The 24,229-nt window shown below is 44.4% G+C and overlaps 2 protein-coding genes across 5 annotated transcripts; one reads left to right on the forward strand and one right to left on the reverse strand.

The window, feature by feature from the left end:
* Window positions 1–1,536: 1,536 nt before the first annotated feature.
* map3k4 (mitogen-activated protein kinase kinase kinase 4) lies at window positions 1,537–19,042 on the forward strand. Of its 3 annotated transcripts, none has more exons than XM_037465663.2 (27): window positions 1,537–1,792; window positions 6,716–6,906; window positions 7,037–8,571; window positions 9,321–9,581; window positions 9,977–10,129; window positions 10,247–10,404; window positions 10,625–10,741; window positions 10,844–10,943; window positions 11,107–11,190; window positions 11,273–11,542; window positions 11,643–11,792; window positions 11,929–12,090; window positions 12,288–12,421; window positions 12,975–13,053; window positions 13,141–13,219; window positions 13,822–13,915; window positions 14,260–14,382; window positions 15,534–15,634; window positions 15,736–15,816; window positions 15,917–16,108; window positions 16,196–16,266; window positions 16,363–16,479; window positions 16,569–16,728; window positions 16,820–16,942; window positions 17,265–17,371; window positions 17,833–18,012; window positions 18,155–19,042. In XM_037465663.2, exons 1-27 carry the CDS (start codon window positions 1,761–1,763, stop codon window positions 18,173–18,175), a joined length of 4,875 nt encoding a protein of 1,624 aa, XP_037321560.2. In that variant the 5' UTR covers window positions 1,537–1,760; the 3' UTR covers window positions 18,176–19,042. The 3 variants fall into 3 exon arrangements, with proteins under 3 accessions (XP_037321560.2, XP_037321563.2, XP_037321562.2); XM_037465665.2 differs by lacking the exon at window positions 1,537–1,792 and adding an exon at window positions 1,818–2,062; XM_037465666.2 differs by lacking the exon at window positions 14,260–14,382.
* Window positions 18,778–24,229, reverse strand: agpat4 (1-acylglycerol-3-phosphate O-acyltransferase 4 (lysophosphatidic acid acyltransferase, delta)). Of its 2 annotated transcripts, none has more exons than XM_037465668.2 (9): window positions 23,859–24,229; window positions 23,082–23,263; window positions 22,681–22,850; window positions 22,381–22,542; window positions 22,141–22,294; window positions 21,908–22,010; window positions 21,113–21,188; window positions 20,674–20,872; window positions 18,778–20,441 (listed from the first exon to the last, which is right to left on the reverse strand). In XM_037465668.2, exons 2-9 carry the CDS (start codon window positions 23,257–23,259, stop codon window positions 20,350–20,352), a joined length of 1,134 nt encoding a protein of 377 aa, XP_037321565.2. In that variant the 5' UTR covers window positions 23,260–23,263; window positions 23,859–24,229; the 3' UTR covers window positions 18,778–20,349. The 2 variants fall into 2 exon arrangements, with proteins under 2 accessions (XP_037321565.2, XP_037321564.2); XM_037465667.2 differs by having other exon boundaries at window positions 23,835–24,228.

Raw genomic sequence — 24,229 nt, forward strand, 5'->3', positions numbered from 1 at the left:
CATTATTGCCATGTAGTGTAATATACAGTATATACCTATTAAAGTATTAAAGTACTTTTAGACACCCTTGATACTTAAGTTCATACTTATGAAGACTTGTTCATCGATTGATTGATTTTTGCAACAGAACATACAACTTTGATGTTCTATTCTCTGATTTCTGTGTGTGAAATGACTCAAAAGGGTGTGAGGGGGTGTAATGTTTCCTCCATGAAACGTTGGTTGGTCCAGAGGGATAATAATAGCAGAAATAATATATAGATGTATAATGTTTTGAGTATATCTGACAATGTTCTTAGTAAATAATGAGTTAAAAACCGTACTAATTATTATTAATTTCTCCAAGTGTGTTTTAGTCTTCACAGGGTGGTAGCAAAGTCACAACATCAACTCAAGATTGAAGGGTTATTATAACTTGAATGATTCAATTTGAACTCATACAAAGTATTCTTTGGTAAAACATAAATCTGCTTGTGTTAACTACTGCATTAAAAGAAAAATGGTGAACAGCATTGCAACAAGAGACACTAACAGACTTAACAAATCGGTTAAGAATGCAGGCTCATTGGCTTTAAACTGAGCAGTCGGGAAACGGTGGTGGAAAGGAGGATAGAAAATAGAGCACTTTAAAAAAAAGAATCAATACTATAAATATCTTTTTCTATACGATGTGTAGACAGAAAGAGAGATATATTGATATATCTTGTCATGAACATTTCATATTAGAAGCAAATGCTGGAGATGGGGATGTTTAGTCCTTGTGTTTTTGTCTTGGTGTGAGTGAAAATTTGCATTGACCCCAAATCAGACTTTTTGAAAAATGTAAATCCATTTGATTCCAAGAGGTATATGTGGGATTAGATTAAACATGATAACTCCAAATTATGAATTTAGGATTCCTAGATTATTCTGGTATTACATGAGTTGCCATAGAAAATGTGTTGTATTTTACTTCTTCCTCCCACAATATAAGTTAACACCTGCACACAGTTCGATGTCAGTGTCACTATATGTATGTACAAACATTTCACATGAATTGTTAAATTTATAAATGTCCCCATTTTTATAATCTAACAAACACATTAAACAACCAGGTGCCGCTATCACAAGACCACAAGGGGCCTCCATAACCTGAAATGCATGGGCTGTTGAATGTAACAGGAAGGAATGCTGGTGGTTACATTCAACCCTCCATACGCACGGTTCTGTTCAACATCATCATGGACCCTCGTGTCTAACTTGTTCCAGAATTGTAGTGCTATTGAAAGCACAGTATTGATGATGAAAGTCCATCAGAAATTAGTTCCTTTTATTCTCTGATTGACAACTACAAACTTCATAGATAATGAAGTTATTAAATGATCCCCCATCGGTTTCTGGTACCATATTTGATTTACAGAAATATAACGTTAATACATCCTTTCGGTCAAGATGTGATCATATGATAATAGATTCCTTGTCAGTTTACTCCCAAGTTTATAAAAAAGAGACATTGGGGCCCTGCACTGTTAGTGACCGCACATGACCTATCCGGGTAGCCGTAGCAATGCAATACCGAAGCACTCCTCCTCAATGAATGTTGGAAAGATGGCGACGGCATACGCACAAGCAAGAGTCAACTGTGCCGGCGGATAGAAAGTGCTCCAAAGAGACAAAAACGTGCCTCTTTTGCAAAGATTTAACGGTGCAAAGTGGGTCTGATATTGTTTAGACATGGTTTAGTCCATGCACGGCCGGGATCAAGACGCCGCTGCTTTGCTATGGAGCCTCCGGATCGCAACAAGACCAGCAGGTATGCGAATTTTGTCGAACAGACACTACACTATCAGGACCTCGCACTTGCCAAATAGGGAGGTGAACGCAACACAGCGGTGGGCTCTTAGAAATCCACTTCCTGTCAAATAGTGACCCGCGTGCAGTTACTGCAACACTGGACTTGCAAACTTTTCTTTCCAGGAACATTTTTTTTTTTTAGCCGTACTCTGTTGCAGATATCACCGCGTTGTCTTATTTTCAGTCGCCAGGAGGGAAAGGAAAACCAAAATGCTCCCCAAATGTTAAGGTAACACAACGACACAATTATCCGCCCGCTAACTGAGCAACATGTTGACATGCTAGCTAACAGCTAGCGGCTACTTTAGCTGTCGCTTGTCACTTCATTGTTCGTCCACAAGTTCGCCGGCAGAAACCGTGCGCGCTGCAGACGCGCACGTTCTGCAACGACGGCTCGTGCGGTCCACTCGAAAAGTGTGTTGTCGATTATCTGAGCGTGCAAGACCATGCATTTTGTAATAATCCAGCCGGGTGTGGGGGTGGGGGGGGGAAACTTCGCTGGCATTAGCTAGCACGTCGCTCCGCTGTTTATTGTCAACGGGGATCGCCGCGCATGATTTTGCGCTCGTGTGTTATTGTGGTGTTTATTGAAGAACCGTACGTTGAATAAACTTGGACGAGTGTGCTGTCGTGGAGGCATGCCGCTTTTGTTGTCTTATCTGGTGTGCGGACATATATGTGCAGCTGCAAGCGTCTCGTCACGGTTTGTGTGTGTGTGTGTGTGTGTTCCTATCGCTCAAACGACAAGGTTACACGACGGGGGGGGCTTTCTGCAATCTGGCCGCGGAATGCACGCAGACACGCGTAATGTTATGTGCGCAAATCCTAATCGAAATGCGGCAGTGTTTGCCCCTGGCCGCTGGCGACAGACCCCCCCTCCTCTCCCCTCAGGAATCTGCTGTTGTGTCTTCCCTCTCTCCTTGCCTTTTCCTGCACATGCACTCGCCTTGTCGTGGCCTTTCATCCCGTGGAAACAGCTCTTTCTATCCGTCTGCAAACCTCGAGTTCGAGTTCCTTGTGGACACTCTGTCCCAAGTGGACACGAACCACTTGCGTGATTGTGTCACTACTGTCCGGCATTGTTGCATAAAGAAAAAATACCGAGTCATGCTATTACTGCAAAAACGTTGGGTCACAGACTCACGTGATTGCATGATATTTGTTTTTATGTTTTTATTGTCAGTCCATCTGTCTGTTTACTGTGTTCACAAGGTTTTGGGTTAAAGGCAAAGCTCGCTCTGCAGAGCTCTTCTATTTAACATAAACTGCCAGTGAACCTAAAACGGTTCTGCATAAGAACTTGTTGGAGTACGTCGTTTCTACGCTCAATGGTCAAGTAAATCAGAGGTTTCGTAACAAAGATATCCTCATATTCACCTCTAAGAGTGTGCGCTCTTAAAACTGACAACTATTCCAAGTGAGACGAGTTGAGCTCGAGGCCGATCACCAGCAAGTACAGAGGCCCTTTGTCAATAATGTCTTGTTCTCAAAGCTCGTCAGATTGTGGCTTACAAGCATTCCAGAGATTTCAGGATGTGGTGAACAGAAGGCGGTGGATCGCTGCCTTCTGTTCACTGGAGAAGCTCATGGGTGAAACTCATCAATGCCTTCATTTGCCATGAGGCCAGGCTGTAGAATACAGATGGACCGTCCTTTCCTGACCGCATCCTGCTGTCTCTGCGCACACCTGCTTTAGGGAATGTAGTGCTGCTCCCGCATTCTGCCACTCTCGTCTGTCCTTTCTTTTTAAACAAAAGGATTTCTGACACTTCTTATGTATGTTACTTATACGGTACTGGAGTCACGTCGTCCTAATGGAGTAGGAGAGAAAACATGGTTGAGTTCTGCAGAATAACGTCATGCTCATCTTTGATCGGACATTTAGGATGTGCACAACTGCGAGACACCAAAAGGCAAGTGGAAGCTGACGCAGGTGTTACTTATGGCGTTTATGATGCGAGTGTCATCGGGTGAAAACATGCCATCACACCATTTACCTCACGTTGCCGCCCAATCTCTGCAACCAGTGACTTAATTTAGGTACGCTACGTCATGTGACTTGTTTTGTTTAACTGCATGAGCTGCCATTGGCACTGTGAGGCCTATGCTTTCTCTTTGACTGAGCGATATACAGGGTCAGATAATATTGATATAATGCCTTGCAGAAGCAAACGCCTCGGCTCTGCATGCACACTAGGCTTTGCCAAGTTGCATGTAAGAGAGGTTTAGAGGACTGCTCCTGGAATTGTCAGAACAGGGTGGGGTCAAGTACATAGTGTTCATTTTCTGAATTCTGTCATCCAATCTGCCCATCGTGCAAACTTTGCCAGTTTTGACCAGAGGATTGCTGCATATATTATCAGGGATACACAGGCAGAGCTCGGAATTGCACAGGCTTGTAAGTATGAGCTGCAGTTCCACTTCCGTGGCTGAAATGAGTAGCCAGTAGACGCATCCTTTTTTACAGTGGGGGGTAATCAAAATCTGGATTTAGCCTACCGAGCATCCGTCATGCCAGCGTGACCTAATTGGTAGAGAGTGTGCTCTTACAAAAACCCCGGCCTGCGTCTCCTCCTTTCCTCTTTCTGAAAAAAGGGGGGAAAAAAATCCCCTTTAGTGGGGCCATTGTGAGCAAGTGTGCCCACTAACCAGCTGTGTGCTATTCAGCTGTGGGCCCCACGGGCCACGTGTCACAACTATACAATGGAGTGCCCCTTCCTGGTACAATGGTGTGGATGGTTGTGTCAAAGGTCAGGCCCCCCTGACTCTGGCAGCCCTTCATACAACTGCATCAGTCGCTATACAGAAAAGACTCACAATCCGGTGCCGTTTATTATGCACTCAGCTTTGCTGCCTTGGGGCTGCAGCATTCCACTGGCCTTTATTGGACCCCCGACGAGCCATCAGATGCGCCATTGACTCCAGCTAGACACCATCTGCAGTGACAATTCACAGGCTGCAGCCTGGCAGGGACAGCTCAGAGACCCCAGTTCTGCTTCTGTGGATAACTGCGAGGCATGCGGCTCTGTGACTTTCTCCGTTCAGTCTGCGAGTGGGTCCTGGGGAGAAAGCTAATAATTAAAAAGAAGAATTGACCCATTCTTTACTGCACATTCTGCGCTTGAAGTGTCTCATGGTAACCAAACAAACAACGATGGCGTCACTGGTTCGGCTGTCATTCCTGAGTGATGTCATGCTGCTCTCTGTGGAGAAGCGTCTTTTTAAAACTCGGGGTCGTTTACTCTCACATGTTTGTACTATTTCTGTCCTGAGACACCAAATGTGTGCACAATTCAGATCCAACTCCTGATTGAGCAAGTAGGATGTAGATGGGGCAAGCTTGTTTCGTGATGCCGTTTCCTGATACCTGTCTACATGTTGGCGTCACAAAAGCACAGCAATTTATCTGCTGTGGTCATGCCAAATGCCTTTTTGCAGCACGCACGCATGCACGTGCGCACGCACGCACACTGTTGCCTACTGTGCTTTCTTGTGCCTGCACACTGAAAAGATCGCAGTTGTGCTCTGCCCTTGCAGAACAAGCCCCCCACCAGTTGCTTGTACAATACACCCATAAAGGCACCAGTGTTCTTTTTCAAGCAAGAGTTATTCGATGACTGTCGCGATTTAAGATGTGTGCAGCGCTATTTGCCGTAGCAGTATGTACCTCCGTGCAGTCGTTGTGCATCTTGCTCTTTTAGTGCGTTTGCCGCTTTAGGAGTTGCAGCAGGTGTCTGTGCATTTGGCCACCCTGCGGCTCCCATGGGACTCCGTGTGCACACACGCACGGACACACACACATCCTGCAGCGGGGCAGATGGGCAATAGAAGCCGGGACTCTCACTCTCTCTGTGTGGCTGCGTGACAAGCTCAAAGCAAGTGATTCCCAGATTGACCCGCCTCCTGTAACACAGGAGTGTGCCCCTTTCAACTTTGCATGCACAGACGCAGACCGGCGCGTGTTGGGGAATGCCTTTCAGTCAGATGATCGATGGAGGGGCACATGGCGAAAAGCATACACAATGCTGGTTTTCCATGCCCCGCCCCTTCTCATTCTTTGGTTTTGTTAGCAGGGTAAGACCTTCCAACCTTTCCCTCTAATCCAGTTTAAAGAATCCTCGGAAAGGCATTAGGGAACAAAGCGCTGACATTTTAATCTGGAAAGGCGCACTGCTTGCGGCCTCTTTCTTTTTTCTTTTTGCTGAGTTTTCAAGAGCTCATTGCGCTTCCTTTCCTAGGAACTCCTAGGGTCCAGCATATTCTACTGTGGCTTTTCATATCCTGAAATTCCCTGGGAAGATGCAGTTAAGCAACCCATGAACGTGACACTCATTGGCACTGTGTGCGCATACGGCCTAGAACATTCTACATACTTGGGTTGAGCCCATACTCTGGAAACTCTTGACTTGTGCAGCATGGTTGATGTCCTCGCAGACAGAACTAATGGGGGTTTACTATATCTCCCTCACGGGTTGAGTCATTGTCTTCACCAAGGCTAAGCGAGGCTTCCAGCAGAGAACCCACAGCTTGTTTTCCTGCGCCTGGGCGTCTGTGGTCGTGCACAGAGAGCGTTGCTGCAGAAGCCGCTCCCGGCCCAGCTCCGAAAGACAGACGACTCGTCAGTCGGTGCAAGGCAACAGCAGACAATGAGTCTAGTTGCAGTTTAGCAACCTGTTTGCCTTGGCATTAGCACACTTTGTTATGGGAACAAACATCGGCGCACTGTTTGACCTTGCACATACATTTCTTTGGTTTTTTGTTATATGAGTGAAATAGTTTCATAATGAAAAGAATGTTTTTTTTTTAGTTAACAGTCACAGTGCTTGTGTCCATGGATTGTTCTGTATGTTTTGTGGACACACTGTCATTTAAATCCCTGCAGGCAGGCGAAGCAAGTGGAAGATGCATCCAAACAGAACCCAGAATTGGAGGACTCGTGGGACTCTCCCAGCGGGGATGACGAACCTCTGTATGGGACAACACCTCCTTACACCTCCCGTCAGATGAAACGCATGTCTGGGAAACACCACCGACACAGCCAGGCAAAGAGTGCGGGTCGGTCCCCCAACAAAGGTGAGTTCCTTAATCTATTTGACTGAAGTAGAAACGGAAATATTAAAAACACTGCCTTTTTTAACTTGTTTTAAATGTAAATTAAAATGTACTGCATTGACTCCTTTTGTTCTTTCTGTGTTTATTTTAGTGGACCTCGCCCCCCCTGTCCCAAAAGAGAGTCCTAAGCCAGCCGAGGCCCCCGACGAGCACAGCTACAAGCAGGGCAAGAAGCAGAGGGCCACACTACGCTCCACGGAGAGAGACCACAAGAAGACTTATGAAGGCTCCTTCATGCTGGATCCTCTCTCAAAGTCGAGCCCGTTCGGTGCCCTCAACATGGATCCCAGGAAGCATTACTTGAGCTTGGGCTGCAGCAGTTGCAAACTCCCGGTGTCTATGCCCCACATTGCCCGGACCCACCGGCAAACCTCACGGACCGACTGTCCCGCTGACCGCCTCAAGTTTTTTGAAACTCTCCGTCTGCTGCTCAAGCTCACATCTATGTCCTCTAAGAGGAAGGAGAAGGAGCAGAGAGGCCTGGAGAACATGGCCTTCATGGGCCACAACAACGAGGTCATCTGGCTGGAGCTGCAGGCCTGGCACGCCCGGCGCACCACGGGCGACCAAGACCTTTTTCTATTCACTGCCCGCCAGGCCATCCCTGACATCATTAACGAGGTCCTGCAATTTAAAGTCAACTATGCCAGCCTGAGAGGGGCCCAGTGTTCAGGCTCTCCACCGGTCCAGTTGGACTGTCGGAATGTCCCAGATTTAGTCTGCGGAGGGGAGGCGGACCCCGCCGTAGCAGTGGCCAACCACTGCGGCGTAGATCCCTGGGGCTTCAGCGCCTATCCCCCGCCAGCGATGAACGCGGCGGAGCCTTTGGGCTCAGGCGACGACTGCAGGGAGCACCTTCAGCGCCAGCGGCTCGCATTTGAACAGGTCAAGCGTGTGATCGAGCTGCTGGAGTCCGTGGAGGCTTTGTACCCCTCGTTGCAGGCCCTGCAGAGGGAATATCAAAAGTATGCGGCACGGGACTTCCAGGGCAGGGTGCAGGCGCTCTGCCTGTGGCTCAACATCACCCAGGACCTCAACCAGAAGCTGCGCGTCATGGCTACCGTTCTGGGCCTCCATGATCTCTCCCGCATCGGGTGGCCCGTCTTTGAGATCCCTTCACCTCGCTGCTCCCGTGGCAATGAAGAAGAGGAGGAGGATGATGAGGATGAGGAGGATGACTCGACGGCCACTTTTATAGCGGAAAGCGATGGAGAGGACAGGGAGGCTGAGGACTACGAGGAGGAGGAGGAGGTGCAGGAGGCGGACGAAGACGAGGGGGAGGGGGAGAAGAAGGTGGAGGAGGAGGAGGAGGAGGAGGAGGAGGAGGAGGTGGTAATGGTGGTGGTATCGGGACGTGTAGCAGAGGGAGAGCTGTCTCCCTCGTTTGCTCCTAAAGTGACCCGGTTGTTGTCGGAAGAGGAGTTTCTCCCAACTGCAGCGGCAGGAAGTGCCGAGGCGATCGCGGGAGGAGGAGTGTTCTGCCCCACAGCCATCTACAGGCCCTTTGTGGATAAAGCTCTGAAACAGATGGGACTGCGTAAACTGATCCTCAGACTGCACAAGCTGATGGACCGCTCTCTGCAGAGGTCCAGAGCAGCGCTGCTCCGCCACACCCCTGAGCTGGAGGTTAGGCTTCTGTTCATCTGCACACTTTGACCATCATTGATTCGTTCTCACAAAAAATATCATCTTATTATGATTATTATTAGAGCTAATTCAGTAGATGTTCATACATCTGTTCCAAACATTTCAGAGTGGATTTTGAAACCCGCCCCATCATTTTTGGGTTGCCAAACTGAAAATAGCTCCCATCTTTTTAGGCGGCTGAAGCTGCTCCCACACACAGCTGATGATAACAATGTGGTGCACGTTTTGCCGTCGTTATTTTTTTTTAATGTTAAACAGTGGTTTCTACCGATTGCAACCAGAGCCTCAGAATCAGTTGCCAATTTTTAAAAAAGATTTGCAAATGGCAACCTGGTCTTCGTTAGTGTCGCCCCCTGCTCTGTTATAGTAGGGTTTTTTTCAACAGTGAAACGAGACCTGAGGGTCATTGACCGCGTTCTTTCCCATTCTATTGAATGACAAACTGCCCAAACCTTTGACTGGTACTGTAGGTTTAGATACTGTCCTCCACATTTACAAAGACAAATACAAATTTGATAAATGGGATTTAGTTTTTTCAAAAGGGAGCTGACTTTTGCAGATGCTTCTAGCTCTATAAATGAAAAAAATACCATTTATAAATAGTAAAATTTAATAAAGTATTTAAAAAAAACGTATTATTTGGAAACCAACTGTTGACTTTTAATATAATAACCATGGTGCTTTTCTAATACCTGCTGAATTACCCTCACCGGCTCTTCCGCCCTCAGTTTGCAGACTTCCCAGACCCCATGCTGTACAGTGATTACCTGCCAGAGCTTTCCCGCCATGTGTCCTGCAGTTGTCCGGCTCATCCGGAGCTCGGAGCGGACCAGGTCTCCTGGGAGGATTTGCTGGACATGGACCTCCCATCCTTTCGGCCAGCGTTCCTCGTGCTCTGCAGAGTCCTTCTCAACGTCATTCATGAATGCCTTAAACTGCGACTTGAACAGAGGCCCGCTGGAGAGCCCTCACTGCTCAGCATCAAACAGGTGCTGCTGCTGAAACACTCCCTTATGTGTTGTCATAATGCGGAATGGCTGCACACGTCTAATTGACACATATCCATAGACTCTTGAGTTTTCTCAAATTAAGCAGATTGAGTAGCCTACACATACTTGTACATTACAAGGGGTAACACAATGGGCTTGCGCAAATGACTTTCTATTCTTTAAATTCAATTGAATCATTCGTGTCCACTTGGCCAAGTCCAAACTAGTTTCTCTGTATACCAAATAAATCATTAAATAGTTCTTAAAGAAACATTGAGATAACTTGTTACCGCTCTACTTGATGGAAATGTCCTCAAAGACCGTATTGCTTCACAGGTGCACCACGTGTTATTGCTAATCTTTATGTTGTTTCACGTGTTCCTTGCGATCTCCAGTTGGTGCGTGAGTGTAAGGAGGTTCTGAAGGGTGGACTTCTGATGAAGCAGTATTATCAGTTCATGCTGCGCGGCGTGGTCACTGATGCTCAGGGCCTGCAGACAAATGCCAATATCGATGAGTTTGAAGAGGACCTTCACAAGATGCTCTTAGTAAGACTCCTAACCTTTCCACCTCCACTTCCTCAAGTTAGAGTTCAAACTGTTCAACCATTGGCAAGAGACTCTTGTGAATTCATTGAGATTTAACTCTTTTTGCTGTTTTTGTAGGTCTACTTTGACTACATGCATAGCTGGATCCAGATGTTGCAGCAGCTGCCCCAGGCATCTCACAGCTTAAAGAACCTGTTGGAGGAGGAGTGGAACTTCACCAAGGTCATCACGCCTTACATCCGTGGAGGGGAGGCCCAGTCTGGGAAGCTTTTCTGGTCAGTTGATTACCTGCTAACCAAACTGAGATGGATGTAGTTCTTTGTGTTGTTTTCCCACTTGAAAAGATGAAGTGGTTCACAATTGGTTTTAAAGTTAAGGAGGACTGATTACAGAAAACCTGTTAAAGCAACAGCCCCTTGACTAAGACTGTGAGCTTATCCTTTGAGAGCTTTGTTGTAATTGATGTAAAACGGAGCACCGCTCTGCTCTTTGCAGCGATATCGCCGGGATGCTGCTTAAGTCCACGGGAGAGTTTCTTGATGCCGGCTTGCAAAAGAGTGGTAATGAATCCTGGGAGTGTGCAGATGACAGCACCGCCTCAGATGAGATCAGGTAAGGGAGAGGATTTCTGTTTCACTCAGTGCGTTAATTATTCATTCCGTCCCCCCAGTGGAGGTGTTTTTTAACTTTTGAAACCTTTTTGCATTCTTCAAGACGGTCCGTCATCGAAACGAGCCGGTCGCTTAAAGAGCTGTTTCACGAGGCCAGGGAGCGAGCGTCTAAGGCTCTGGGCTTTGCCAAAATGCTTCGCAAGGTGGGTGGCAGCAGTGAAGAATTCTCAGTCCCTCGAGATAGAAAGCCAATACAGCACACACTTTGCAGTTAATCTATGACCCTGTTTTCTTCTATGTTGCTCACCAAAGAACTAGGACTGTGTGTTCTGACACACGCTTTTGTTTGATTACCTATCTGTGCAGGACTTAGAAGTTGCTGCAGTTTTCAGTTTCACCAATGGGGTGACTTGTCTCCTGGATGCTCTGAAGAAGGGACACTATGTCAAGGTGCGTTTGCTTCTCCTTTCGGCTGACACGTGTTGCATCCGTCTGTTCTGGTCTACATTTAGCCGCCTCCTTCTTTATCCAGGTACAGATTCCGGGCCTGGAGGAGCTGCAAGTTTTTGTGCCGTGTGGCCTGATGGACCAGCGGCCTGTCATCCTGCAGCTTCTCAATGCCGCCGTGGGGAAAGACTGCTCCAAAGAGCCCGACGAAATTGCAGAGGACGACGCCTACCTGCTCATGAGTAAACACGGAGCAGGCGTCTCCGCTACGGATTCTGACTGGGCTCAGTGGGACGGAGAGCTGATCAAACTGGTCCCGCAGATGGAAACTGTGGACACCTTAAGAGCCATGAAGGTCTGTGGCATTTTCAATTCAATCTGTGGTGGTGTGTGTGTGTGTGTGTGTGTGTCTCCAGTGTGTACAAGCCTCCCTCTGGTGCCTGATGTGCTTTCAGGTGGAGAACATGCTCTTGATAGTGATGCAGTCGGCGCATCTGGTGGCCCAGCGAAAGGCCTTTCAGCAATCCATGGAGGATGTCCTCACCCTTAGCCGGGAGCAAACGTCGAGTCAGCCTCTCATCGCCAGTGCTCTGGAGGAGCTCAAGGTGCTTGAATCACAACAAGCTAGGCTTTCTAGCTGGTTATAAACACTGTTTACGCTCAGTATAGAAACTTTCTCATAGAATTACTAAGCTTTAAAATCCGTTGTGACATTTAGAACTTTCTATTCTCCTACCGCAGGATGAGGCGCTACAACTGTGCATTAAGATCAGCACCTCCATCGACCGAGTGGAGTACATGTTCACCACGGAGTTTGAGGCCGAGGTGGAGGAGTCGGAGTCTGCGACTCTGCATCAGTACTACAGAGAGGCCATGATACAGGGCTACAATTTTGCCTTTGAGGTAAATGAAACATAACGTGTGTCTTCACAGATGCTGCACATCTAATCCATTCCTTCAGCTACTCTCAGTTGGCGTTATGGATTATATTTTGCAATGGGACAGTGAAGCTACGGCTGGACTGAATAATTGTCAAATAATCGGATTACTTAATACCTAATCTACCGTTTGCATTTTTTAATTTTTTTTTTAATTTGCAGTACCACAAGGAGGTTGTGCGCCTCATGTCAGGGGAGTTCAGGCAGAGGATTGGGGATCGCTACATAACGTTTGCCCGCAAATGGATGACCTATGTCTTGACCAAATGTGAGAGTGGCAGGGGTACCAAGCCCAGGTAAGGCCCCCCCCGTCTGTCAATTAAATATATCATGAAGGAACTTACCCCTGTTTAAGGGTTTAAGTATGGTGCTCAGTGTTGATTATTGTATCATTGCTGGAAAATGGGTAAAAGGAGGCCCTCTGATTTGGTATCAACTTTACTAATCAATAAGATATTCTGGGAAATAATCTGATTAAAAAAAAGTGAGCTTAAACAAACTGGGCTATTTTTGTTCCTTACACTACAAGTTCATAGTAGTTCAGCAGGCATGTTTGTTATATCAAGTCCTGTCTTTAGTTCTGCTGCATTGTCAGAAATGTAAAACAGATAATATTATAGATTTAGGTCTTGAGGTTAAATTTTTGCTTTTGCTTTTAGCTGTAAAAAGCTGCCATGGCAACATTGTACTTAGTGAACCCTTATGGGTTTTATTATGGGATTCAAGTATTGCGATTTAAAAAAAAAATATTCAGACAAATTATGAAAATAAATGAGCTGATACACAGACCAAGTGTATCAGTACAGAGTGAAGTCTGGGGACATACTGACTGCCATGTTTAACCTGCAGGTGGGCGACGCAGGGCTTTGATTTTCTGCAGGCTATCGAACCTGCCTTCATATCAGCATTGCCAGAGGACGACTTCCTGGTAAAGTTGGCTATTCTCTTGAGCAATAAGCATTGTTGGAATATGAATATGGCTTTAATATGATTTGTGTGTTTCTTCATTTTACAGAATTTACAAGCCTTGATGAATGAATGTATTGGACATGTGATTGGAAAACCGCATAGCCCAGTCACTGGCCTGTACATCGGTAAGATGCTCTTCTGTGATACAAATTCTTGGTAATCCCTGGAATTCTGGATTCATTGCCATGTTTACATTTTGTTTATAACTTGGCGGTGATGGGAACAAGCTGTTACATAAAAAGAGGTCCAACGGTTAATACCGCTATCCATTAACCAAGGAGGTACGTGTTCTCAAGGTTGCTAGTCTTCGCACTGATGATTCTGACTCCTTTGCAGCTCGATGCTGCGACTCAGTGGCCAACAGATAAATTAGGGGTTCCATGGGTAAAGGAGAAGTAAAGCGTGACTGAAAAACACAGCCTTGTTTGTACCTTTTTTAATAAATTACAAAAGTAATGTTTATGAAATCTATTGCTGAACACCTAAATAGTTTCTTTATGGCAAGGTCTAAAGTCTGAGCATAACTAAAGGTCTTTGACTTGGATGGAGTAAAGTAAGACAATGCAGTGGCTTTCATGTGGTGACATAACCTGAACACGGCATGTGTCAAAAGTTATTTCCTGTGACGTGTATTTCATTGTAGATTTCTGACAAACAAACACGTTTTTTCTTTTTGTGGGTGGGGTGACCAAACTAAGCAGCAGGTTTTTTTCTTTGTTTTTTCCAGCTCCCAGGAATAGTCCTCGTCCCGTAAAGGTCCCTCGCTGCCACAGCGACCCACCAAACCCCAATCTGTTTATCCCTAATAATGAAGGTTTCAGGTAGGGGCTTTTACATCAAGCCTTTCCAAGAATCTTTGAGCACACTGGGCTTTTAATCCTCTTTTCTGCATGGCTCATTTTGCAACATTGCTTCTGCTCTTTATGGTTGTGTTTGTTGAGCTTAACGTGTGATGCAAGCTTCTGTGTTTTGTTTGTGTAAACTCTTGAGAATGTAGCAGTAGTTCCTTCATGTTTTTTGTTGTTGTCTTGAGTAAGCGAGCGTGCGAGTGTGTCCCTCAGCCAGCCACCACGAGTCCCACACTCAAACATAGCCACACGCTTTCCAGTCAAGCCCCCATACTTTCCCCAGGGAGAGCGCCTCAGTTTGTTTTTTCACCACACAGCTCTCGGAGTCTCCCCTGCGACCTCCGGAACCAGCTGTTCCCCAACGGCCCCCGCCCCGTCCCTCAGGGTCCGGGGGAACACGGCCACGCCAAAGCACCCAGCAGCAGCCCCAATGACGTCAGGTAGCTTTGCCCCCAAGTCACCTGCTGGAAACTGCGGTCGAAAAAAACGAAAGCCAAAGCCATTCAGTCATTTCTAACATGAGGCTGCTGGAAGTTTGAAACATTTTATTTGTAGGCCCTGTAACAGGGAATTTTAGAATATAAATGAAACTAAACACAGTGCTTGTGATCGCGCTTTAATAAAGCGATATGTTTTATATCATACTTTTATTCCATGTATAAGCTCTTTAGATTTTATATTGAAATAATTATGGCTTTTTGGCTTCTGATTGCTAGATATGCCAATGTATATTTGATCTACCACCATTTTCTCAAAGTCGGTCTCTCATTCTCTGTGACTTGATCAGTTCCAGGCTTCTAAAGCAAGCGTCAGTCTTTTGTAGTAAACATGTTGTTAGCGGGGGTAGTTTTGGCTTTTTGGACTACAGGAAGCATTTTCAACCGAATGAGGACGCATTTCCTTTTCCATTCTACCAGAAATGCAATTTTGTGGTGAATTGAGTTCAGTTACAGCATGGCTGTGCGGATATGAACTTTTTAATCACTATAAACTTCCTCTATAAATGCCTCTGCATAAATGTGCTGCTAGAAGACCCATCGTAATAATATACACGACATTCCAGCAAGTCACAAATAATCAAGAAAAAATCGTTACTTCCTGCGAGTAGAAGCAGTATTAAGAGCATTACAAATGTTATTTGTGTCTTTTAATGTCAGTAAATCAGACAATTGGCTTTATTTATACAAGTCTTGGTAATGTCAAAAGAAGAGACTGATTGTTGTGCATAATGTCAAAAGCAATGCTTCAATGAAAGAGTGGGCTGTGATATTCAACTTTTTAGTGCTATTTAACATGAATCTTGCTTTGAGGTTGGTGATTAACAGCCATTGGAGTTTGGGCTTATTTGTGTGTGCTTTATAAAATCAGAACATGCAGTCTTGAGATCTAACCTTTTAAGTGTTTGTGCGGTACGATGACTGATGCATGCTGAAATGTTGATGCATACTAAAAATCAGCTTTTTTTCTTCTTCTTATAAAGCCTCTGGTTTTTAACATCTTTTTTGTAACATCTTGCCATGAGAGATAAAACTGACGCTGGAACACACTATTTCAATCAGTAGGTTGATTGGACCACCATGTTTTTTTGCAGGGGATCCAGTTACCATGAAAACGACCGCCTGTCGTCTGTCGCAGCAGAGTTGCATTTCAAATCTCTGAGTCGGCACTCCAGCCCCACAGAGGACAAAGAAGGTGAGTGCATTCAGTGCGATGCATCATTTGATCCACAGGTTGCATATACATGTTCTAATTGGCCTAATGTTGTCTTGTGATTTGTTTGTTTCTTTCTCCAGAGCCATCCTATCCCAAGGGAGACGCCAACAGCACCGCTCGTCGAAGCTGGGAGCTCCGCACCTTCATCAGCCAGTCCAAGGGTGAGATTCCGAGTTACGGGCCCAGTTGGATTAACTCACTTAACACACAAGAGGGAAACCTTCCAAGATGCAAAATCCCTTTTCCTCTGACCCATCTCAGACACTGCGGCGCGGCAAAGCCCCATGGAGGCTGTCCGCCGCTCCATCCGCAAGTTTGAGGACAAGCGGTACGCTGTGATGAAGCAGCGCAACATCATAGGCCAAGTGTGCCACACACCAAAGTCCTACGACAATGTCATGCACGTTGGGCTCAGAAAGGTGACCTTCAAGTGGCAGAGGGGCAACAAGATAGGTACGACCGCCCAGTGACTGCATTTGTTATGAAGTGTGTTATGTAACGCATGTTCAGTCAATGACGCAAGGTTTGCTTGTATTACAGGCGAGGGCCAATATGGAAAGGTGTACACCTGCATCAACGTGGACACTGGTGAACTAATGGCTATGAAGGAGGTATGTACGGCATGAGCAATTCAATGGGTTTAAAATTAAATGAATAATAGTATCTGCAGGTAGCGTTAATTCTTTTCTTTTTTTTATTTGATCCAGATCCGATTTCAGCCAAACGATCACAAAACAATCAAAGAGACTGCGGATGAGCTGAAAATTTTTGAAGGCATTAAACATCCCAACTTGGTGCGGTACTTTGGAGTCGAGCTCCATCGGGTAAGAGGCACGCGGTTGTTTATTGATCCAGACATGAGGTGGTGCATACTGAAGCACTTTGGTCAAAATGTTCATGCACTCACCTGTAGGAGGAGATGTACATCTTCATGGAGTACTGTGACGAGGGCACTCTGGAGGAGGTGTCCCGCCTAGGGCTGCAGGAGCATGTCATCAGGCTCTATAGCAAACAAATCACTACAGCCATCAACGTCCTCCATGAACACGGCATAGTCCACCGTGACATCAAGGGTCAGTACCACATGCTCTCTCTCATAACCTTCTGCTGGAAATTGTTGATTTACCTACAATTGATTTCTGATTTTTTTTTTTTCCATATCAGGAGCCAACATCTTTTTGACATCATCAGGCCTGATTAAGCTCGGCGACTTTGGCTGTTCAGTCAAGTTGAGGAACAACACTCACACCATGCCAGGGGAGGTGAACAGCACACTGGGAACTGCGGGTAAGAAAGGATACTTTGGGTCTGGATGCCACCACCAGGGGTCACTGATGTTTTATGTTTATTGGGTTCACTTTCACCAATAGATGTCAATCTGCATGCTGTGATTTATTACTCAGTTTGTTCATATATGGTTGTGGTATGTGTGCAACCATTTTGTTAACTGTAAGTGCATGAATTTTATTTATTTGTTGGATATACGTAGTTAAAAGAATCATATTTCCAATTGATCACATGGAAATTTACAAGAATATATTTCTCAAAGCTTCATAGTGTCTGATGAATACATTCTGGTCTTAAATAACTGGGTTCATGTCTCAATCAGCGTACATGGCCCCCGAAGTCATCACCAGAGCAAAGGGTGAAGGTCATGGACGAGCAGCGGACATCTGGAGTTTGGGTTGCGTTCTCATTGAGATGGTGACTGGAAAGGTAAGGAGTGATAGTGCAAGGCTTGTAATCTTGTAATATGCTGGATATTTACCATGAGGGACAGAAACACTTGTATTATTGTCTTGGTTGTGTTGCTCTGTTATAATTCTGAATGTGAACAAGAGAGGCATTGTGTGCTCGCTGTGGGTTCCACATGCAGCGATTATGTTGAAATGAAAACATTAACCCATTTATTCTGTTTATGTTCAAAGTCCCAACAGCCCTTTGGTGTGGGGTTAGGATAAAGACTATTGAGGCTGTGAGAGATATTTCATTTGGGATATTATACTATACTTAAGTATATAACTCGAAATAAATACGCCACCTGAAATCAAATTGTTGAATTTTTTTTGCGTTTATAAATATGAAAACATTACATTACACATTTAGCTGCTATTATCCAAAGCAAAAAACCAAAGCAGTCAAAGATGAAACGTCCTTCCCTTTTCCTCACCCTGCAGAGGCCCTGGCACGAGTATGAGCACAACTTCCAGATCATGTACAAAGTGGGCATGGGCCACAAACCCCCCATCCCGGAGAAGCTGAGCACAGAAGGGAAGGACTTCCTCGGTCACTGTCTGGAGAGCGAACCCAAGCGCCGCTGGACAGCCAGCATGCTACTAGACCACCCGTTCGTCAAGGTGAATTTCAAAAGAAGTCCTGTTGTTTTTGTATGTTGTGACGGTCGGGCTGAAACCTCATGTAAAAAGAACTGTTGTGGCCTGACTGAATATGCACCCACAGGGGGACCATTACAGCCTTCTTATCTTCTGTCTGTTTCAGGTTTGTACGGATGAAGAGTGAACAGACGTTCTCTGCGACTTTTACGTTTACAAATGAAAGCACTACTGTACATGCTGTTGGACAAAGGAAAAAAGAACTATGGATGCCGACGAGAGAAGGTTACGGCTGAAGGCACATGGAGTTAAACTGAGGAACCATTTCAGAGGACGACTGGACCTGTGGAGTTTAGGCTTGTCTTTATGTATCCATGGACTGGAGGAGGAGGAGGAAGGGTGGGACTGTACATATTGTAAGAATAGGATTGGCTTTAATTCTTGTATAAACCATATTGTAAAGTTAAAGTAACTATTACCACATTCGTTGTCCTCACTGGTGAAGCAATACTTCTCAAAAAGCATTGTGGGTGTATACTTTGGTATACTTTTTTTTTTTTTTTTTAAACAAATGTGGGGAGACGATATCTATGGCACTTTTAAACTGTTTACCCAAGGGACTGTTGAGTAGTGGAGGGAGGCTGAACAAGGTGTGGGAAGTCTCACTGAACCGAAAGAGAGGCTGGTCCACCTTTTATGAAATGAACACCACAAAATAAATCCCTTGTCATCTGGCAAGCGCAGGCACTAGGAAGGACTTTTCTTACGTCTTTTTTTTTTCTTTGCCTCTGCTGAGAAGTCAATGTCGAGTTGGAGCGATGTTCAAGTCTGCTGGTCGCCGTTAGAGGGCTGTTCACGTGACTGGAGCGCAGCCAACTAAGGAGAAACGGGCCGGCGCTCCCTCCCTGCTGCTGCACACAAAAAACACACCCACATAACCAAACACTGACGCACACACACACACACACCACAACGTCTGGTCCTCTGCTGCTCTGTCAGTGTTTGCTATGTACAAACAATATTAATAAACCAATCTTTTTCTTTTTTAATGAAATTTGTTTGTGTTCTTCCATTATTAAAAATATTTATTAGTATTACACGATCACTTAGTTTCACCTATAGATAAAAGTAAAGACGAACTGGATCAAAGTTCTTTTCAAGGACTATATGCTTTGAAAACAAGTTTAAGTTAAAGTGGCTGCAAAGTCACTGGACCAAAACCATAAAAAGCATGTATGGGAATGAGGACATTTTTAGGACCATTAACGAAAAAGTCAGGCACAAAGAAATGCTAAAAAAAATTAGTTATTTACAAGACAAGCAAATAAATTAAACATATCAGACTTGAAAGTAGTAATTTGCATGCGTTCTTTTTATATATAACTTTTAAATTGTGATTTTACAGATATTGCCGGTTCTGTCATTTTTACACTAACAAAACACTAAATTACTATTTTCGTGGGAATTACAAACTGCTCTCCAATTTTAGTCAATAAGGATGGTGGCATAGGAATTAACTATAGAAGTCCATTTCTTTCACAAACTGAATATATATGATCAGGACCTCCAAAAAGAAATCTAAAAGGATATTGGACAAACTAAGAGTGAAGACACGCCAGTAAAACAAAATATTGTCTGGATATTTTGATTATGGTTTCAGTAAGTATAGTATGTCATAAAAACACCATGGGGAAGTTGCCCAGCAACAAAATCAATCCAGCTTCCGAGTATGGAGTTAATTTGGCCGATTAATCATGCGTTCCAACATTTCCCTCAACTTCTCCAAGCTCTTATTATTTTATATTAAAAAATAAAACTGTAAATTGGTCCGCAACAAATTTCTCAAATACAAAAGTAATTAATACATTTTTAATATCAATGTTTTTATCATGGTGACAAATTGACACAACCCTTAATGAAAGTGATTTGGAGTGCACACATCTCTTTTTGTGAATGTGAAAATTCCCTAAACATAAAATATGCCGTGCCAAGGACCTAATGTATTTTGATGTTATGATGATACACAACGTGTTTCCTTTTCTTTTTAAAAGAAATGTGTAATATCTTTCAACATAAAAAATTCCATTCATGCTTTAAATTACAATAGCTGAGGTAGTCCATTTAAGACTTTACTTTAGGCTCGAATGTTGATTGAACCGGTTTTCTTTTTTACTGTATTCAAACATTTACATGCAAAAATTGAAATTGTGTTCAGATAAAACTTTGCTACCTACATTGTGCGAGGAAAACCGGTTGAAACCTGTCGGACCAGACCAGTCAGACGGTGCTGACACATCCGGTTGCCTGTAGTTTATGGATTAGTCAGTGCAAAGTAGCAGCTCTCAGTATGTCGGGGACTCTTCAGTTATTATTTAGAGGGAACTCCTTGCTCCCGTAGTTTGAACCTCTGCCAATCTCCGTCTGGCCGATCATCCAGCGAACTCCCAGTGAAACTGCAAAGGAAAGATTTAGAAAAGTTACATGGAGACTGAACACATCTGAATGCAGAGAGCGACATGCTCCTAAAAAATATCACGTTTTCCTAAAAAAAAGGGGAACCTAGAATTTGGTTAGAATTAGAGTTGTCTAATCCGCTGCTTTAAGGAACCTTTGCACAAAAGGGAACTGGTTAAATGGAGTCCTTAAAGGATGACTTCCCCTGGGACATGAACACATGAAACCAACCTGCAGAGCAGAGAGCCACAGAGGCTGAGATGGAGAGCGTCGATCCAGAGGTGGTCAGCTGAGCGAGGAGCAGGCCGAGTGGGTAGAGGAGCAAGCAGGCCCAGAACAGCCAGTTGATCAAGGCCCAGGGTCGACGCGGAGGGCTCACTGTGGGGCCCGGAAAACGCCCCGTTTGTGTGTAGTGCTCCTGAAAGCTGTCCTGCAGACACGTTAATGCAAACACAGCTCATGGGGGTGTGTACACTATAAAGTGTGGTATAAACGTGCTTTATATTTAAAAGGTTTAGGCAAAATGGCACAGTGTGAATACATTAACTGAATGAAATGTTGCTTCCTTCGTCTCTAGATAGCGGTAGGACCCAAAAATGTAACTATTGTGAATAAAACTTCAGGGGCCCAAACGCCTGAGACTGAACCTCCACCTCGCACACACTCTTACCTTTTCCTGGTAGAGTTTGTGAAGCCACGAAGAACACTCTGCCTCGTCCTCTGGGATCGACTCCAGAGGGATTCTCCTGCACAGGAGCCAAGTCAGGTCACAGGTAAACAAGGAGCATACACCTTTTATGTAGTAGTGGGACTTTGACTATGTTTGTCAGTTTGTTTGTCTAGAAATTAATTAAATAGCAAATATGTCTTGGAATAGTAGAAAAAAAAAATCAAAAAGAAAGAGGTTAGGGAGGAAAATATTTTTCACTGTTTTTGTGTGGTTCTATATTGCTTTGTACTATAGATTATAGCTCTATACTTGGAATTTTTTTCTGTGTATTCTTTGAAGGTTTCATTCAAATAAAGGTGTTTTCAACTCTAAAAGTGAATACTGGGCCCAAAAGGAAAGATAAGAAATAGAATTTCAAAATACTCATGTTTTATGATGTCACCACCTTAAAACATGTTTAACTGGTCTTGAACAGAATATTTTGTTTGATGAAATAAAATTGTCGATTTTGGGAATTCCATGAATTTTGCTGAATTATTCTTTCAATACAGTGTTACTTTTGAAAGTTAATCGACTGCATGCCGTATCGCTCACCATGTATGTCAGAAATTATGAGGCAATGTATGTGTATGTTATAAATAGTAAGAATCAACATTGCCCTAATGATTTCTGCTATGTGTAACATACCTGTACCCTTGTAATACTTGTGTCCAGTGGTCGTGATGATCCGCCCATGACAATGATAATACACGTACATAAAGAGGAAATTAAATGAAGCAAAGCATTTCTTCGTACCTCACATATAAATCGGCGTGATACTTCTTCCCATTAAGCACTCCAAGCAAGGTGGGCACCTCGTTGTTTCTGAAGTTCAGAGTGGAATCATAAACAGCTGCAGCTACATGAGAAAAAACAGCAAATGTTAACTGAACTATTTGATTTAGAAATTCACAAACATTACCCCATAGTGTCTGATATTTACTGGTGGCCATATTCAAACACGTCATTGATTAATAATGTACACCCACCAGTGCCTCTGAGGTTTTGGACAGTTACCCAGAACCCTTTGGTCCTGGGCAGAAGATGATACTTCAGTTTGGGTAAACCTTTGCTCTCAGCCACATGCATGCTGATCTGGTGTTTCTTTGGTGTGAAGCGGGTTCCTTCACAGAAAAGCAAGAACTACAGAGGAACATTAGGCCGTTATGAATGCCGTATCTCAATATATGTTTGTAGTATCAACAGAGTTTCCACGGACTGAAACGTACCCAGTAGTTCTCCGGGTAGTCTCGCAAATTCTGAAGACTCTGAGCCACCGTCCTTCGGTCCTCTTCCCACTTCCTCTTGCAGAAAACTATCTCCAGGAAGTACCACATCCAGCCAATAACAGGAACATATCTCAACTCCTGTTTGGCTAACACTTTGGAGCTCTAGAAAGAGATTCAAAGTCAAAGGGACAGTTTGAAATTTTTGGAAGTGGGGGCTGTATGAATTTATTACCACAAATGAGATGAAGATAGAGACAAAATAAAAGGTTAAAAAAATAGAAGTGGATGTAATTTTCTTACCCCAAGGACTCCAAATCTGTCACAGAAGGCCCAGCCGCACAGGAAGTCAATATCGTAACTGTGATTCAGTACCACGATTGCATTCTCCTTTCCATACAGTGGATACGTCTTTGGGTCCGTGTAGAGTGTGCATTCTGTCCCAGACCACCAATCCAGGGTAGCCACCATCTCTGAGGATCATTAGCACACAATGAGGTGGAAAAGTTCTTATTATGTGAGCGTAACATGTTATGTGAATACAGATACATTACATCCATGAAGTGCTTTCAAATGGCATGTAAATAATTGCAATAAAGTCACCACTTAAAAGATGTATTCCATCCACCAGCAGAATATAACTTCAGCAACCGAGAGCTGCCATCAGCATCGTCTGTGTGTTAGAGGGTAAGAGCAGTACTCACGGCTGCTGATGCAGTAACCCAGTCGGATGTTGATCCTGCGTGCCAGCTGTTTACTGACCAGCCACAGGGGTGAAGTACAGATCTGCAACAGGTTGACGATGATGCCGCTGACCAGGAACACATAGCAGATGATCAGGTGGCACAGCAACTGGGACTTCAGCAGCTTCAGGAGGCCCATGATCCTGGAACAGTTAGTAGTGAATGTGACCACTTCCTCATGTGACGTTCGATCATCCGGCTGCCTCAGACAAAGATATCAGCCAGTGCCGCCCCAGGCAACACAAAGGTTTCCTTTGACGGGTCGAAAGGAGCTTCCCAGCTGGACTGTGCACAAGTGGCTTTTCACAGGGCTAAAATCTGACAGGGATATGGAATATGGAGATATATATATATAGTCAATTATTCTTAGCCTAATCTATAACTGATGTTTGGTTTGCAGCATTTCATAAAAGTCATGGCAATATCAAACATTACAAATGTGTGCTGAAAGGTCAGGCCAATCATGCTGAAAGATAGCAGCTTATAGGAGGTTCCTATATAGAATTAACACACACATACACAGCATGGAGGCACTCTTCACGATTAATCTGTTTCTGATGGTAGAATACATGACAATCTGCAAAGTTAGTGGCAACAAACAATCCAATAAAATTTAACAGTAGTATCTTTATGAAGGTTGAGAGATGAATTGGAAATAAACCAGATCTGCGTTTGAGAAGTCAAGTCATTACTCGTCCAAAGACAAACACACACCTTAAATTCTTCTGAAGAATGTACCTTAACCAGACAGTTGTCCTGCCCCAGATACCTTCAATCGCTTAAATATGGCCAATAAGAAATCTCCAGCCTTTAAATGATGCCATTCATCATCGTTTCCTCCTTGAGCCAAGATTCATTCAGCGTGTGTTGTCGCCAGTCGACAAAGAGCAGAAAGAGAACTTCTGCGTGCCACGCCTGCGTGAAAGCCACGCCTCGACTCCCTCTGAGAAACTCACTCACGGCTGCAGTTAGAAGTGTAAGATTGTCTGAAGGTAAATAAAACTACAATAAGGAAATAGTTGTGCCAGCCTTCAGTGAGCTTCACTCTGATTTGTGCGCATTTGTCTGTCGCCTGAACCCGACACGTGTACTTTGTAGCGGGACAAAGT

This window comes from Pungitius pungitius, chromosome 13, assembly GCF_949316345.1.
Source record: "Pungitius pungitius chromosome 13, fPunPun2.1, whole genome shotgun sequence".
Classification (NCBI taxonomy): domain Eukaryota; kingdom Metazoa; phylum Chordata; class Actinopteri; order Perciformes; family Gasterosteidae; genus Pungitius; species Pungitius pungitius.

What these genes read in the sequence shown, in the direction of transcription:
- map3k4 (XM_037465663.2), top strand. Translation starts at nt 1,761, where the DNA reads ATGGAGCCTCCGGATCGCAACAAGACCAGCAG. An exon ending in GATCGCAACAAGACCAGCAG is followed by an intron (nt 1,793 to 6,715) that starts GTATGCGAATTT and finishes AAATCCCTGCAG; the next exon opens with GCAGGCGAAGCAAGTGGAAG. An exon ending in TTGGAGTCGAGCTCCATCGG is followed by an intron (nt 16,480 to 16,568) that starts GTAAGAGGCACG and finishes ACTCACCTGTAG; the next exon opens with GAGGAGATGTACATCTTCAT.
- agpat4 (XM_037465668.2), bottom strand. Translation starts at nt 23,259, where the DNA reads ATGGGCCTCCTGAAGCTGCTGAAGTCCCAGTTGCTGTGCCACCTGATC. An exon ending in CACGCCGATTTATATGTGAG is followed by an intron (nt 21,189 to 21,907) that starts GTACGAAGAAAT and finishes GCTCCTGTGCAG; the next exon opens with GAGAATCCCTCTGGAGTCGA. An exon ending in TGTGGCTCTCTGCTCTGCAG is followed by an intron (nt 20,442 to 20,673) that starts GTTGGTTTCATG and finishes TTTCCTTTGCAG; the next exon opens with TTTCACTGGGAGTTCGCTGG.